This window comes from Diadema antillarum, unplaced genomic scaffold, assembly GCF_040938485.1.
Source record: "Diadema antillarum isolate AM-2024a unplaced genomic scaffold, OU_Dant_1.0 seq00001373_RagTag, whole genome shotgun sequence".
NCBI classification, from domain to species: domain Eukaryota; kingdom Metazoa; phylum Echinodermata; class Echinoidea; order Diadematoida; family Diadematidae; genus Diadema; species Diadema antillarum.
The window spans coordinates 830412-846963 of NW_027272134.1; the positions used below are offsets into that span (position 1 = coordinate 830412).

General features: G+C 39.4%; 1 protein-coding gene across 1 annotated transcript in view; it reads right to left on the minus strand.

The window, feature by feature from the left end:
• The window catches only part of LOC139708775 (E3 ubiquitin-protein ligase DTX4-like), a 66695-nt gene that overhangs the window by 5801 nt on the left and 44342 nt on the right, over window positions 1–16552 (minus strand). Inside the window, exons 2-6 of the mRNA XM_071620725.1 lie at window positions 11323–12130; window positions 10534–10707; window positions 7674–7750; window positions 2986–3132; window positions 1277–1338 (exon numbers count right to left, since the gene is read on the minus strand). Coding sequence (XP_071476826.1) covers window positions 1277–1338; window positions 2986–3132; window positions 7674–7750; window positions 10534–10707; window positions 11323–12130 — 1268 coding nt within the window. The remainder of the gene's footprint in view (window positions 1–1276; window positions 1339–2985; window positions 3133–7673; window positions 7751–10533; window positions 10708–11322; window positions 12131–16552) is intronic.

The window sequence follows — 16552 nt, forward strand, 5'->3', positions numbered from 1 at the left end:
TTTTTTTCATTATTATCTATTACTCACCATGTTGCAACATGTGCTTGAGCCCCATTCCCCCCCACCCCCCACCCCTTTAAAAGCTTTCAGCAAAATTTGCCTAAAGGTATTTCTATCCTCATCTGTAAAAAGTCCTGTCATACCGTCACTCTGAACTACATCTAATGTAGAAATCATTAGACATTTCTCACTTGATTGCGTTGCCTGATAGAAACATTTCGAGTCGTGAGACACATTATAAACTGAGATGAATGGAAGGGAGCAGAGATGACTGAAAGCACATAAGTACAGTACTTGGTAAATTTATATTTGATGCAGATAACTTTTCTAATTTGAAATGCTTAATACACTCCTCTCATGAAGTCAGATTCAGTTTGACTCTGTACCAAACAGTGAGAGTTTGGTATCGTAACTGTCTCTTTTTCGAATTTCAGTTTCTCTATGGTTTGAGATTCAGAATTATTGAGATTTTCATGACGCATGCTACTTCTGTCTTTTGTAATGCCCCATTACATTTAAGTGTCCAAACTCTGGCATGCCTGCTTGCCAGCGTGCAAACTTCAGAGCCATTGATCCCAAAGTAGTGTTTATCTGGTGGTTGGATATCTGACCATTTCTTTGGTAGCTTTGATGGAAATGAAGTGGACCAAGTTGCGTCTAACTGGAAAGCAAAGAGCCTAGTGACTCTACACAACATTATAATCAGAAATCTGATTTTGGTGACTTCATCAGGCTTTGGTGGTGACTAGCCACAATTGGTGGATTTCCAAAATGTGTTCAATGGTTTTAACACCTTGGTATGGTGCTAATTATAAATGCGTCAAAATACAAGCGAATTCACTGCCAAAAAAGAAACCATACACTGTAAACTGCATTTTGGTTTGGCACAGGTCCGTACCACAGCTTATGGAGACCTCGGCAATACATCAGAATCCACAGTACTGTTCCCCTGAAACTAGAAATAGCTGCTCGCGGTGCCACATTTTCTCTGTACACCAATAATTTCTGCATCCCCCCCAGCTTTTCATTCCCCATAAGGAAATATACGGGACATTGCCATGTTATGCTATTTTAATTCTATGATAGTTGGTAACTTCAAACTCATCAAATAGTTCCCTACTTAATGTCAGTCGCTTTCCTTGCCCTGTTAGATGCAATAACACACAATGCTGTAGGTTAGATGCACACCAGTCAGACATACTGTACATTGTACATGTACATTGATGCTAATACACATTTGGATGAATGGTCCTAGCACCTCATTTTCTTTTCCTACCTCATCTGGTGGCTTTTCCTCCTTCTCCACGTATTTGCATACAACTTCCTCTGCTGTTTGGCCTGTAAAAACAAGAGGATAGATAATACCACATCAGGAATGGTGAGACGCTACTGATATTCCCTTCATACATGTCTTACGACAATGATAATCAAATGATGATGATGATAATGATGAAAATGATAGTAGTCCAGTAGTCAGAGTCATTCATGTCAGTATCAATTATCTAAAATAACAACACCAAGTAGAACATTATAACAACTATGATAATAGTCATATCACTGAGAAAAAAATTTGCACAAACTTAGCAGTGCAAAAATGAAAACATAGTTTTACAATATCCATCCTGCTCACTGCCAAAGTTATGAAATTATTGTCTACCTTGAAGTGAGCAAAACATGCCATGAAACGAATGGTGTGCAATCAAGCATTCATCTATGTCTTACAGTCCCCTTGGTCAGTCTTGTTATCACACAGTTTTCATACTGCTCATCTCAAATTTCAGCTTGTGGCAGCATTAGACGAGATCACACCAGACCTCGGTCGGATGACCAACGTGTCGTCTTCCAACTTTCACATTAATCACACTTCCTGTTTGCGACAAAAGTCATCCCACAACTCAACGACAGCAGTCTCACTACGGCAAAAACACAAGCTGTTTTTTATTGCCGGTGTACAAAATCTAGTTTGTGGCCAAATCCCAAGCAGAGGTCCCTAGTTCTCACATGGCAGATTGTTTGTGCAGAGAAGACCATGTAAAATACCTAATAGCATGGAGGGAGTTTACGGAAACACATGCAAATCAAAACTCATCTCACTAAGTCCCTACCACCTGCGTCAAAAAAACAAATGATGCTGTCAATGTCCCCTGAATGAGCGTTGGCAGAAAGGGGACATGTGGTGTGAAACTTTCTTGTGTGTGATTTGTGACTAATTTGGCACGAATCATCTCTCTTGTATTTGGCTTTTTCCCTGCAACAACAAATTACCCCTGCTTTCAACCATGGCAATGATCACTGAAGGCAAGAGGTTCATGTTGTCAGGCACATGTTTTTAATTCACATATTTGTACTGTCATTCTGGATTATGCTTTGGATAATCTCTTGCATCATACTCACGCCACCCGAGTTTGTTCCATTTTGTAGCGCATCATAAATGCGGACGGTATGATCTCCTCGAGCATGAACACATTTCAGTACCAGTGCTTTTATGATCCAAAAATTACCAAATTTATTATTTCACCATAATAAAAGAGAACTCGATATGGATAAAATACTGCCATAAATCATGATTATAGATAACTTCCTATCATGCATGAAATTACATGAGTCATGAGGGACTTGAAAAGTGATTTCATCTACCAAAAATGCTTACAATAACTGTCAGACATCCTCAGAAAAAGGCATAAAAGAATTAAAGATTTGAGATATGCAGAATTAAAAAAAAAAATGCAAAATACCGCTTTCGTCATGTGGTATTCAGCTATGAGACAATGGTCAGTAGCCTGATGCACAAGTGGGGATATTTCTCTTCTAAATCATATATAAAAGATGTGCTTGGAGTATATCCACATTTTTGAAGATGGAAGAAAGAAATGCCATGACTATACTGTAGTGTCTAGTCTGTAGTTTATGGGGTTCGTTTGAGATGTGTGCTGTCACTTTTGTACAGCATGGCCAGCAAAGAAAGGGGTTGTATGTTATACGCACCTCGGAGCGAGATTTTCCTCTTCTTCTTCCGCGGCTTCACCCCCTCCACGGGTCGGATCCCCCCGGACATCGGCGGGCAGTAGACGGGCGCCCTCACGGGCACGAGTTTGACAGGTAGTGCTGTGGAGAGCAAGATGCTCGTCATAGCTGGAGGGAGGGGCGGATATAGAGGACAGACTTTGATGGATTTGATAGCATGTCAGTAAGTAGGGATGACAGCCGGTGACAGGATGAGGGATGGTGCTCATGAGGTTAGGCAGGCTCGCCCACAGTCAAACTTGTCATCTCGCATGCTGCATACAATGTTACGGCAGTGACGTGGGTCTGGCGCAATTCCTGCAGTGCTTTCAGTAAGAAGGCGCGTGGTTTGTGTGCGGCCGTAAAACTTGTGTGTCCACATGCATAGACTCTAGGTACACCTGCAGTAACATCTCTCAACAAAGCTGTATCAAGGAGTACTGTAAACGTCCATATTTTCGCGCGATTAATTTTTCGCGCTGAGCGACTCAAAATCATACTGGCGGGTTCTTGAATTCGCGCTGCACGATTGTCAACCCATTCAAAATGTACAGAGAAAATTGTGAAGATATTTTGGCGGATTTTAGAATTTGCGCTAGCCAAAAGTATCGCAAAATGTGCAAATATTAGTGTACCACAAAAATTTGTGCATTTACAGTATCCAGTTACATGTTCATCATTAATTTAATAGATGTAGTAAAGCAGAAGCATGGCTGGAATGCCTCCTCGGGAGTAGAGAGAATATGCACAGTGTGTGAAGGTGATATTTCAGTAGCCGGATTGATTAAGACATAAAGTGTTGTAAAGGACTTTAAGCACTGTGTCATAGTGAAAATATAAGTAAATGTTACTACAGTGTATTCCACACATGAAAGAGCTTGTGTATCACGCAATGCTTTGCCACACAGGACATTCAGAAATGAGCCACCTTATTCGGTGATAGGGAAAGCCCTTCTGAAACGACAAGTGTTTCTGTACAAGTTTGACTGTGTGCACCGGATGAATGGGTTATACGAAAACTGTTAAGATGACATTAAGTAGAAGAGTATAAAGTCTTAAGATGAATTGTTAATGGTTCTGTACAGGCACTCCTCTGTAAAAACACAAACACAAGAAGACAAAAAATACAATACTGTGCAGCATTAAATATTGTCACATCTTTTCTAATGTAGTTTATTCTACCAGATACTGTGAAAGTGGAAATTTTTTCGAGCAACTTTTTGCACTCAGATGGGCAAAATTAATTTCAAGTGTTTCTATAATATATCATCACACATTACATGCAAAAACAATTGCGCTGGTGTCATATCGCATGAAATGCACCAAAATTTCCACTTTTACAGTAATAGAAATACTGAATTCAACAGTGACTTGCCTCTAGGTTAGTAATAGCTATAAAATACAATGATCATGAAACATATTTTCATCACTACTACTACTACTACTACTACTACTACTACTACTACTACTACTACTACTACTACTAATGTTACTACAAATATAAATGAGAAGAGAATAAAATGAGAAAAGAAGGAGCATTATGAATCATGACTTATCTTCAGCTTTTATGAAATATTCCAGATTTTAGTGAGACAATCCAAATCAGGAAGCATTAGCAGGTCAGTTATACAATTAGTAACACTTTCTTCATTGATAGTGTAAGGACATTAGTTTTACTCCCATACCCTTTCAAGCTTGGGTTAGCTTTCTTCTGATTCAACATAAAAAGGAAAGTCCTTGTTTTGCATTTTCATGTCCAAAAAGGTGAGGCATACCTGGTATATGTAGTGCCTTTTTCACTTGATTTAAAGTTATTTCATAAGTTAGTTCACCACTTCAGCTATTAAGGAGACATTTTATTCATCCTGTGACTCAAGACTAACCAAAACTATTTCACACAAAGTTTCGAGAATTCTTTGGCTGGTGTTCTTTTATAGATATGGGTAAATGTACTTGTGTTTCCCTTTTTGAAATTTGTAGTACTAGCTACTCTAAAAGAAGAAGCTTCAATTTATTATCCACTTCCTCAGGAGGGAAATGCCTTTTCTGAAACCAACCTTATTGATAAGAGTGACCATGGCACCAGTAACAATTACTCTGGTAATAAAAAAATGTCCCTTAAAAACCATGAAAAATAATCTCTGATTCCCTATTGTGAATATCTCTGGTGCACATTCAGGTGATAGATGCTTAAAACAACAAAAAAAACAAACAAACAAACAAGAATGTGTGTTATCTCATGTCTTTTGAAGAAACTAGAAATGTCGCTATGGCGACTGGTATGCCTTTGCCATAATGCATGGTTCTCCTAAGTACAGTTGTACAATGTCTTGACAACATGTGATGACAGTTTCACATAATGAAAAAAATATTAAAATGACAGGTTTGTCACCAATGTGTTGCATGTTCACTTTCCTTGAAGTACATATTGTAGGTTGAATTGGATAAATGGTTATACTGTTTAAGAGTGCAGGTATTTGGGGATTTGAGGATTTTTACCTGACTTTTGACCCTTTTATAAGTTTAAAGAACTTAGAAGTGAAATTTAGCACTTTCACTTGACCTTTGACCTTTTGACCTTTGGGCAAGAAACTTCCAACAGAATCTCTATTGGGTAATACATGCATACACAAGTTTTAAGAAAAATCCTGCAGGCATTGCACAGATAAGAGAGAAATAGTGAAATTTTGAGGAGTTGACCCTGACCTTTGACCCATGACCCCTAATTCCCTAGATAATCACTGCAAGTCAGTACATGCATATGTACTAAGTTCCATGAAGATACTTTGAACCATTTGTGAGATATGGAGAAAAAAGTTAAATTTTAACATTTTCACTTGACCTTTGACCTTTTGACCTCACTACCCAAAACTCTCTCTGGAGAATCCTTACTTGGTAGTTCATGTATACACTGAGTTTCACGAAAGTATCTTCATGCATTGCATAGATATTGGGGAAATAGTGAAATTTTGAGCATTTGACCTTGACCTTTTGACCTTTGATCTTGAGCATGCGTGCCCGAAAGTTGATAGGCACAACTTCGCCCACTCATATATGTACATGCCAAGTTTCATTAGGATACCACTCTAACAGTTTTTTAGATATGCTGTCCACAAAATTGATTACGGACGAAAGACGGACGGAAGGACGAATGGAAGGACGGACGGACTGACGGACGGACGGAAGGACGGGAGGACGGAAGGACAACCTGAAAGCATAATGCCTCCGGCGACACTTCATGGAAGAGGCTTAACAAAAAAAGAAACTAATAAAACCCTCAGGTTGTAACTTGAGAAAAAATTGTTGTCAGCACTTAGACAAAGCAATGGACTCCCTATACTGCATTATAAATGACCAAAATGGTATGTATATCGATGATTGCAAGCATGACATGCATTATTGATAAGTGCTCTGATAAAAAAAAAAGGAAATAGTTTTGCTACAAATGTCACTGACTACAGACATAGCAATGTGGATATAACAAGCATCAATTCTACAAAGGTGGAAATTTTCTCTCAATTCATTTTTCATGCCATGCTAATTTCTGTGAAATTTGCTTATCTGAGATTAAGTGGAAGGCATTACATTAGGTGACCTAATATCTACAAAAACATTTATTGCATTGGTTTTTGCATTTTGTGCTAAAAAGTTACTGCAACTGCAAAATTTGTGGAATTGTTCTCACCATCAAACTTTCCACATTTATAGTGTCATGGAATGTGCAGTAACACCACTTGTGAACTTAGGTAGTACAGTAGCTAAAATGTGTGGTACCAGTATCTGTCGTATGTACAGTATATAAAACTGATGCAAATGAAAACAAACTAGCAATAAATGGTAGGTGTTAGACACATTATATCATAGATATCCAAATGAAAATTCAGCATGTATGAAATGTAAATGCAGAGTATTAGAACTGGGTGGAAACACACGGAGTGGTGTGGTAGTCAGTTGCCATGGTGAAAACTACACCAAATTAGTGAATACAAACGTGATGTATGATCCCAACTCAATGCAGAAAACAATACAAACACTTGCTACATGATGTGAGGGTCATACTAAGAATTTACTGATTAGAAAATTCCTAGGGTGTCCTCATCAAAGAGGACTGCCTTTCATCTTTAATGCAAAGGAAAAAACCAATAAAATGTTGTTGAGCACTTGAATTACACATTAGACAGTGAAAGTCATCAAAGACCGCACTCTGCCATAGACCAATAGGCAGTTTCATTTTTATGTTTCAAAAGAGGATATTGCCTCAAAATTTTCAATTGCATGATAGCCAGTGTAACTGGATTTTCATTCAATAAAAAGTTGCAAGCTTAGCTGACCTACACTGTCAATTATTAACGTTTCCCACAAAGGGGTGTTCAAAACTACTTGGTTAAGACTTGTAAAACATTTATGCCTGATCAATGCTAGAATTTCGAAAATTGAGGCTATGTGACTATATAAAGACTATACTGGAGGTCGAGATTTGTGCCAGGGTCCCATTTCATGAAGCAGTTTCTGACAATTGCAGCATGCAATGATGATTGTTGCCATGGCAGCAGCTGAGCATTAACCAATCAGCTGCAAGTATTTCTCTCATCACCATGGCAACTGTAATTCATTGTAACTCTTGATAATGGTGTCAATGTCTCCATGAAATGGGACCCAGGTATAGTTACCTGTCATCACAGGACTCAGGCGGGCACCGGCTGCATTTGCTGCCCTCGCTTGGATGGTGCATGGTGTGGACTGAGATCTGAAGGGGCGACAGTGAGAAAGGGTGGGGGGTGGTAGAGAAGGAAAGGGAAAGAGTAAATAGAGAGAGATTTATGAAATTGCTTACAAATATCTCTTCCAGGTGAAGAATTCTGTGGACCAACATTAGTGAATGACCAGAATAAATGCAATCCATCAGCATGCCGTACAACTACACAAGTTGGTATTAAAGACATTTTGTCATTAAGTATCAGCCACATACGTGTGGTTGTGTGTTTGGGTTCTCCAATACGAGCTGAATTTTTCGTGGTGGTTTTAATTTCGCGAATTTCGCGAATCGTCTTTGAACCGTGAAAATAAAAACACGCAAAAATAACAACGCACGAATAACTATGTTCAGTTAGACCCTCGCAACCGCGAAATTAACAACACGTGAAAATGTCCTCCAAGTAGCAATTCGCAAAAGTATCTGTACGTGAAAATTTTAGCTCGTACAGTATAACAAACTTTTTCTTCTTCTTTATTTAGCTTTTTTTCTAAATTTCTGTCCTCCTCCTTCATTCTTTCCACCTCCATCTCCTTTTTATTTTTCTTCTACAACAGTACCATCCGCCATACTCACTCATACCACATTCATGCACCAGCAGGTACAGTGTGCATACACACGTTGCCGTTATCAACTCGTCTCTAATTTCTGTGATGAATAGCCTGAAAGACATTCCGACCAACCCAACTTTGGCAGGGCTGGATGTTCGACATATCTTCAACCCTCAAGAGGGCTACAGATTGTGTTTAGACAGCTGATTATGCCACTGCACAATATACCTTGCCTATGCGTGATCACACAGCTGTCACACGCCTGATTTGTAGTGTCTGAGATTCGTATGGCTTAAGTGGCTACATGATACCCAGAGAGACACGAAGAGAGAAAGAGAGACAGAGAAAAAGAAACAGAGAGAGAGAGAAAAAGACATCTGATGATATCACAGGTGACTTGGATTGGATCATGTGACTAGTGTCATGTGATTCCTGTCTACACCCTCGGGGCACATTAACCTCATTCAGCTATTAGTACTGTTAATCCCTTGTCTCTCAAGACGTGGTCATTTCCAAAGATTCACTGCACGCCACATCCACTTGCTGTAAGTAGACGGTTAATTAAATGATTGCTCATTACGAACACTCTTCATGGGAGCCATATTGCTTTTCACAAAAGTCTCCTGAAAATGTAATTCACACACACAATATCAAAGGGATCATTCAATTTACCCCATCAAGCCCCACATACCACAGTTCTGCGCTTTGGGGCTGTACGATACTTCCACCAATGAGGTTTTGTTTTTTTCCGGCATTGGTTTACTGTAAAACGAGGAATTTTCGCGTGCATTTTAATTTCGCGAATTTTGCGAGCGCCAAAATTCGCGAAATTAAAATGCACGCAAAAGCTTTTGTCTACACTACATGCATTGAATGCCAGTAGCAATTCGCGAAAATTTCTTGCCACGAAAAAGGCTGTCGGCTCCAATTCGCGAAAATTTCATGCCACGAATATATCATGTTTTACAGTATCTGTTTGTCTGCTTGCAAAATATCTCAAAAAGTTGTAAACAGATCCAGATAAAATGTCCAGGTTCAGCTGATAACATAAGGAACAGATAATCAAATCTTCGTAGTGATCAAGATCACTGTCTGGATCCAGGAATATTTTGGCATTTTTTTTTTAAGGATTCCTTATCACTGGCAAATACGACAACATATGAGCGAATTCAAGCTGCGCGAATTTGAGGAGCGCAAAAATGCACTGAGCTAGCTCTTGAGGCATAGCAGGAAGCTCTTTTATAGAGACACTAGAAGGACTCTTTATCACTGGGAAATTTGATAGGACCATTTTTAGCATGTTTTTGTATGAACGGAAGTGAGCTGCTTGGCGGAGGTCTGTGCTCTCTGAGTGTGGTATTCATTGTCACTGTCTTATAATGTAGAGTACACAATTCCCCTTCATGTCAGTCCTTCGTTGTCCGTATATCATTACTGTTCTTCTTTTGTGTGTTTATGGAATGTTCAAAGCCTCCTTATTTCTGAAATGATAAATTAATCTCAAAATATCACCACATTTCAGAATATCAAAATTCATGTTTTTATCTTGACTTGCATCTTTCAGACGGCAGGGGAAATGATATTACCCTTAATATATATGTCAGTGACAAGTAAAGGATTTGTGTTGATTTTATTCCAAAAAATAAAATTTTGTGAAATTCTCTTTATATTTTCCTTATATCGTTCACGCATGTGACATCATACATTGTAGTAGTCTTCTTATCCAGCAGTTACTACGCAGATATCTTAAAAATTCATAACTTTTGAACGGTTTGTCCAATTTTCCCAAACTTTCACTGATATGTTCTAGTAATATAGCTCCATTCACTCAATTCACATGTATATGAAGGTGGACTTGTCCTTTAATTTTGCTAAATAATGGCAATGCAAAGAATGCTCATCATTTGTGTACTTTGCTACTGTGAATAGGCGTTTTCACATCAGCCCGATAAAATCCAAGCTCGAGATATTTTCCAATTTCCAAGTCAGAAAACAGCGTGCTATTTCGAAACATCAGGCTGATGTGAAAACGCCTTTTGGTTGTAACAAATTTTACTTTTGTTCAGAGTCAGATTTCATGCACAGGCTTAAATTACATAAATGCTGCTCACCATCATCATCATCATCGTCATCATCGTCATCATCATCATCATCATCATCATCATCATCATCATCATCATCATCATCATCATCATCATCATCATCATCATTATTACGCTTGCATACTTTCTCATCCTTGACGTGGTTGCCGCGGCAGCCGTTGCCAGCTGTGACATTGTGGCACTCTGGGTTAGTGGCGGCAGCACGCCCCCGGAGCTCGGGCCAGGGCTGGCCGTGGGATGGAGTTTGCTGCCCTCACTGGACTGAGATGCAGCCATGGATGCTGGAACGCTGACAGACCTTCCATTTTTTTTTTTTTGGGGGGGGGGGGTAGGAAAAGAGATTTTTAGAAACAAATTTTGAACAAACATAAAACCAATGTAACACATGCATGTCTTGATGGGATACTATCCCATAATACATGAATTGGGGCCACAGAATGTGACTTAAAATCATTTTTTCGTTTTGTTTCCAAATTTTCCTCATGAAAATGCATCAAGGTAGCTAGATGAGATTTGCCTTGGAGTCTTTGATTCTGCAGAAAACAGAACTACCCATATGACACAGCATTCCATGCACAACTAGAAATATTGAAAAAATAATTAAGTCATATGATAATTGCAGGTGCAGTCGATAGATTTCTGCAAAGAAATCACTCATACAACCTCATCATTCACAAAGGTCAAACTGAGCTAATTTGACCGAACAGTAAGTAGTAAATCAAGAAATTCCATCGCTGTCAGAAAGTTGTAGGAAGCAGATGACTAGAAAATAACTAAAAAGAAATTCAACAATTAAGAAAGTGTGACTTAATTTGTAAACACTATGGAAACAGCTTGCTGGCAAAATAGGTGTTAATCTAAGACTTTCAAAGATGAAATCAAACAGACTCATCACACTAGAACTTCATGGCACCTCGGGAGGGTTGTTCTTCCAGTGCTGCCGGTTGATGAAGCCGCTGAGCTTGTACTTGCAACGTCTGCATCCCCCGGACTGGTCCATGCCACGGTTGCCTGGACATCTCTCGTCGCTGCTACCGCTTTCCTGGATGATGACCGCTTGCCATGCAACCGCTTCCCTGTCCTTTGTGTTCCTGTTCCTGTTCCTGTTCCCGTTCCCGTGGTTGCAGGATCGATGACCTGAGGCACATTTGGCGTCGTTGCAGCCGAGGCAGGGCTCGGCGAGCTGGCATTGTCCGCTTCTTCAATGGTGTCTGTTATCGATAACGAGGTTGGCCGTGATAACTCCAGGCCCGTGGGTTCAATGACCGTCACTTCGCTCACCATCTCAATCTGACAGGTTTCCAAGGTAACATCCGGACCATCCTCACCACTACCATCATCACCACTGCTACCACCTCCTTTGTCATCAACTTCCTGAGTCTGTGCCAACCGTTCCACCATGCCCACTGTAACATCCTCACTTTGGGGATTGTTCGCCTTGGGGTAGGCAGTGTCGAGGACCACTCTGCGCAGTGCCCTCTTGAATCCTGAAGTCCTGCGAATCTGCATCATCTGCGTGAAGTCGACGGTATAGGGCAGGTGGCACTTGGTCTTGGAGAGGTCCACCAGGGGCAGCCGGTTGTTGTAGGCGTCCTCCATGATGGTGCTGGTGTCGAGGTCGTACTGGATCCAACCTGAGGAGTCTTCCCACTGCCACTCCACTCCCTTGCCTGCAGGGGAGCTGGCCGGGAGCTCCCTGCGTCTGATTGGTCGGGCATTACCTGACAAGACAATTTGAAATGAAACAGAAGAAAGAAAAAGATAACAACATCTGAAACTGACAACTAAACACTTTACGGGCCGACACACATTGTTGCAACTTACAAAAGCTATTTTACTGGATTTCAGTTGATCCCCATCAAACTTGACCTCAATACGAAGTTGGACAACCACTTCGGTTTACAACAATGTCACAGTCTTTCATTAAATTTCCAAGATGATACAGCACAGTTATGGTGATTACTCGACCACATTCATTGACAATTAGATTCTGGATTTCTGAATTATTTGAAAAGAACGAAGCCAGGTGATATGCCAATCGGTGAACGAAGTACAGTAAAGGTTACACAAAGTGTGCACTTGTTTAGGTACACCTCACAAAATGAACGAAATAGCTACATGCCAGTATACTGACAGTGAATAGTGGCAATGCTATAAACTTTGTATTTTGATTTTTCAATGTTTTGTTCATGTTATGTTTGTAAACGATTTTTGGGCTCTTTCTCAGCTCTTTCTAGGTGATGAAAAGGCACTTTATAAATATGACTGCTATGTTATCTCAAGTTAGGTAACTCAATGACTAATCCTGTCGGAAACACTTTGCAATCTCTTCTTTTCTTTTCACACACATCCCTCCCCCGACATCTGGGTTTGAACATTGAATTTGTTACCGGGTCGCGATGAATATCCCAGTCTTAGGTAATCCAGTTTCATACACATCCAGTCACCTCTAATAATGTGACTGTACACTGCATTCATGCAACAAATTGTGCATCATTTGTAATTATTCTGTATTGATCATATAAATACTCAACAGTACTGGTGCTGTTGGAATGTTGCCATGGACAGAAATTGTAACACACAGACTTTCCTATAAACTATGATTCTTAATGTCCAGATTCAACATGATAGCCATATGGAGAGCAAAAATAGAAGTGTATTTCTGTGCTGTTCCTTTCGAACTTGGCCCTAATTCGTCCTCCTGCATTCCTTTAGTCCCTGCATGCCAACATACCTATTTAGCCAAAAGAGATGCTATTACCGTTTGGATGACTTTTGCTAAGTTTCGGGAGGGGGGGGGGGGGGGAAGAAAAGAATCTGCGCATTTTCTTTGTCCCTGGCTCTCCTTCCCCTACGTACATGAATCACGTCACAAACTGGAACAGAATAATTACTATAATAGAAATTGGCAAATGAGCCAAATCAGAACTACAGAGAGACAAAACTGGAGAGTAAAGAAATTTGATGATCCACTTTTGACCAAAAAAGAGAGGAACAAATCTTTAATTGGAATATCCAATAAAGAGCTTCTAATTAAAAGTCTGAATTGCTACCAAATTTCAGCTCAAACACAATGGAATTACAATAGAGAACTTCAGTCCTGTGGTGGTGTATCTCCCAATTAAACATGGCAATCTTTGGAAATGTACTCCCTGCTGCAAACTGTTAGATCTCACAGTAGTTTTTCATGCTACGATGTACATGATCACATTGCTCATCGCACATACAATACTGTATACAACTGAGGTAAAGATCGCCAAGCTCGGTGTAAATGCAGCGCAGCAAATTTTCACCTCTGCTGACCTACAGACGTGGGGGGAAAAGAATTCAGCAACAACCACACCGGAATATGATGTGAGAATGACAAAAAAAGCTACTTGGGCTTTGATTCTTCCCCCCCCCCCCCCAGTTTTCCCCATTTTCCTTGGCAGCATTATGAAGAACATGTCTCCAGGACATTCAACGAAATTTAATTTCGGTCTCGCTCTTCCCCTCAAAACTCACTTTCCATAGAAATAATGATCCATCATAAAACGAAAACAAAAACACACACAAAAAATGTGAGAAATATCCGGAGGATAGAGAGACGGAGAGAGAAGTTGACAAATACATTATGAGTGAGTGTATGTGTGTGTGTGTGTATGTCTGTGTGTATGGGAGAGAGATAAAGGAAAGAAAGAAAATGGAAAGAATTAGAGAGAAAAGGAAAAACGGGAGAGCACGAGCAGCAACAGACCGAAGGGTGTAAACTTGAGCTTGGACCTGGCTACCAGGGGACTGCAAGGGTAACCTTTTTGTATGACACTGGACTTCAATCACAGCCAGCTAACCTATACTGTTTATTTTTAACTCCCTCCTCGATATTCGCTCTGATTTGCCCAAGAGATTCCCAGCAATTCCTCCTTTCTTTTTGCAAGGACAACACTCTCGTTAAAAAAATAAAAAATAACCGAAACTTAACCCCCACCTCATCCCTGAAAACACACACACGAACACATATTCACACAAACACACTTATGCACATTTATGCACAAAAGACACTGATAGGCAATATCTTTGGATTGATCAAATGACATGCTCTGTTAGCCCTAATCAATATATGTGACCGTGCACCACAAAACGAACAAAAAGTCGCACACACTGATTTTGTGTGAGGACTGGAAACAGGTGAAATGGGTCAACCGAGCCGATCTTGACTTTTTCATATTTTCTGCAAGAGCAAGTCCTTTTCTACACTATGGTAAAATTTGGGATCATAAAACAGGCAAAAAAGTGTGTTTTTTAGCAGTTTCTTTCGAACATTTTTGGCAGAATAGTTTGATTAAGTGTGTCTTTAGAGTCCTCTTTTTATTTCTCAAAAATCTTGTACACACTTTCCACTTTCAACTCCTGTAACTTTTGAAAAGATGATGCTTCTGCTTTGAAAGTTGGCATTAATTAAGGACAGAGTGTATCAATAAGGCATGCTCAATTTCAGTTTGATCTGATAATCCTTTCATTGTTGCTACTCCAGTGGTTTACATCCTGTTTTTTGTCCCATTCATCGCACAGCCAGCACGGCTTGGTAAAGATCATGTGCTTGAATAGACACTGTACTTCAGAGTCTCTTTTTTCAGTTCACACTTTTCCTGAGTGTGTGCTTTCTTTCCAATATTTAGATAGGTTAGGTAAGTCCATTTGATTTGAGTTATACATCATTTTAAAGCTTAAAGTCTGCTCTTCCATAATATGCCGTTAACTAAAATTTCATGTCTGGCGACTTTATGTTTGTTTTGTGGTGCAGGGTCACATATGCAAAAGATACACACTCTATATACCACAGATTTTGCAATCAAGCACCAAAGTGACAGAATCAGATTATATGTTCAAAATCCCTTTTCGAGAAAAAAATTCAGTGATTTTCTACCTTAGATACAATTAACAATGCATCTTTGTATGGGTGGTTACATTTTTGCAAGGTGTTCATGTCAAGAATATCAGCGGTCTCGCAAAACTAAAAACACCATAAAAATTATTTCATGTATGTAGCAATTAACATTATTGCCATGAAATTTCTTCAATTTCATGCAGAAACTTTGCAAATCATCAACTGTGATCGTAATATATGCAGAGTTGCACAAAGTAGACTTGACGTACATGTAGACAGACGGGAAACTAGTTTAGGATGAACATGACAGGATTTAGGCAAAGTCCACATCTCTAGATGCTCTATACACTAGAGTACTCCATTGCTTTATTTGCAATGAAGAATGCACATTTGTTTATTAAGTTGTTAACTTGTTTGTTTAAAAAAAAATGTATTAAAGGAAAATACACTTTGAGGTGAAATGTTTTCATATTCCGAGCAGGCGCTGACACACAGCAGATGATAACAGAAAACATAATGGGGAAAAATCAGACAAACATACAAAAATTACAATCTAAACAAGTCATCAAAATTTATCATCAATTGGCCCTCTCAAATGAGTCACTTCGGTCAAAGAACTATGGCATAACTTACAGAATACAAGAAAAATGTGTTTGCATACAAGGTCATCTCCTACAAAATGTTGTTTTAAATGCAAACAATAATGTCTTCAGGGCTACACTTGAGATACCAGAGAAAAAACGAACAACTTACACCCTCTCCATAGCAAGGAGGCTTGATACTTTAAAAGGATGGTTTAGTTTTGGTGGAGATGAGAATTGAGCTTATAAATATTTGTGAGAAAAAAATTATAAAGTAAGACAGAGCATACCATTCTAAGAGGAATTCAAAATCTATCAGATGACAATTAGTTTTCAAATGGCTGAGACATCCAAAAATAAAGTAAAACAAAGCGATCCTAAATGAATGGTGGGTTCAACCTTTTATCAGGATTGCTCTGTTTTGGATATCTCAGCCATTTCTTAACCAATTTTCATCAAATCAACATTGAATCCCTCTTGGAATTACAAAAAGAATCATAGGGGGGGGGGGGGTGAGATGTGTACATGAGGTATTCGGAAGTCTGCCCGCCCATCTTAAAGATAATGAACAAATTTAGAACAGCTGAACATCACCTTGGGGACAAGTGAGGTAGGAGACATATTCTATACAATTCTTTACCAAAAAAAGAAGAGAATTTTCATGCTGCTTGGTGAATCCGTGAGAGCATTGCTCC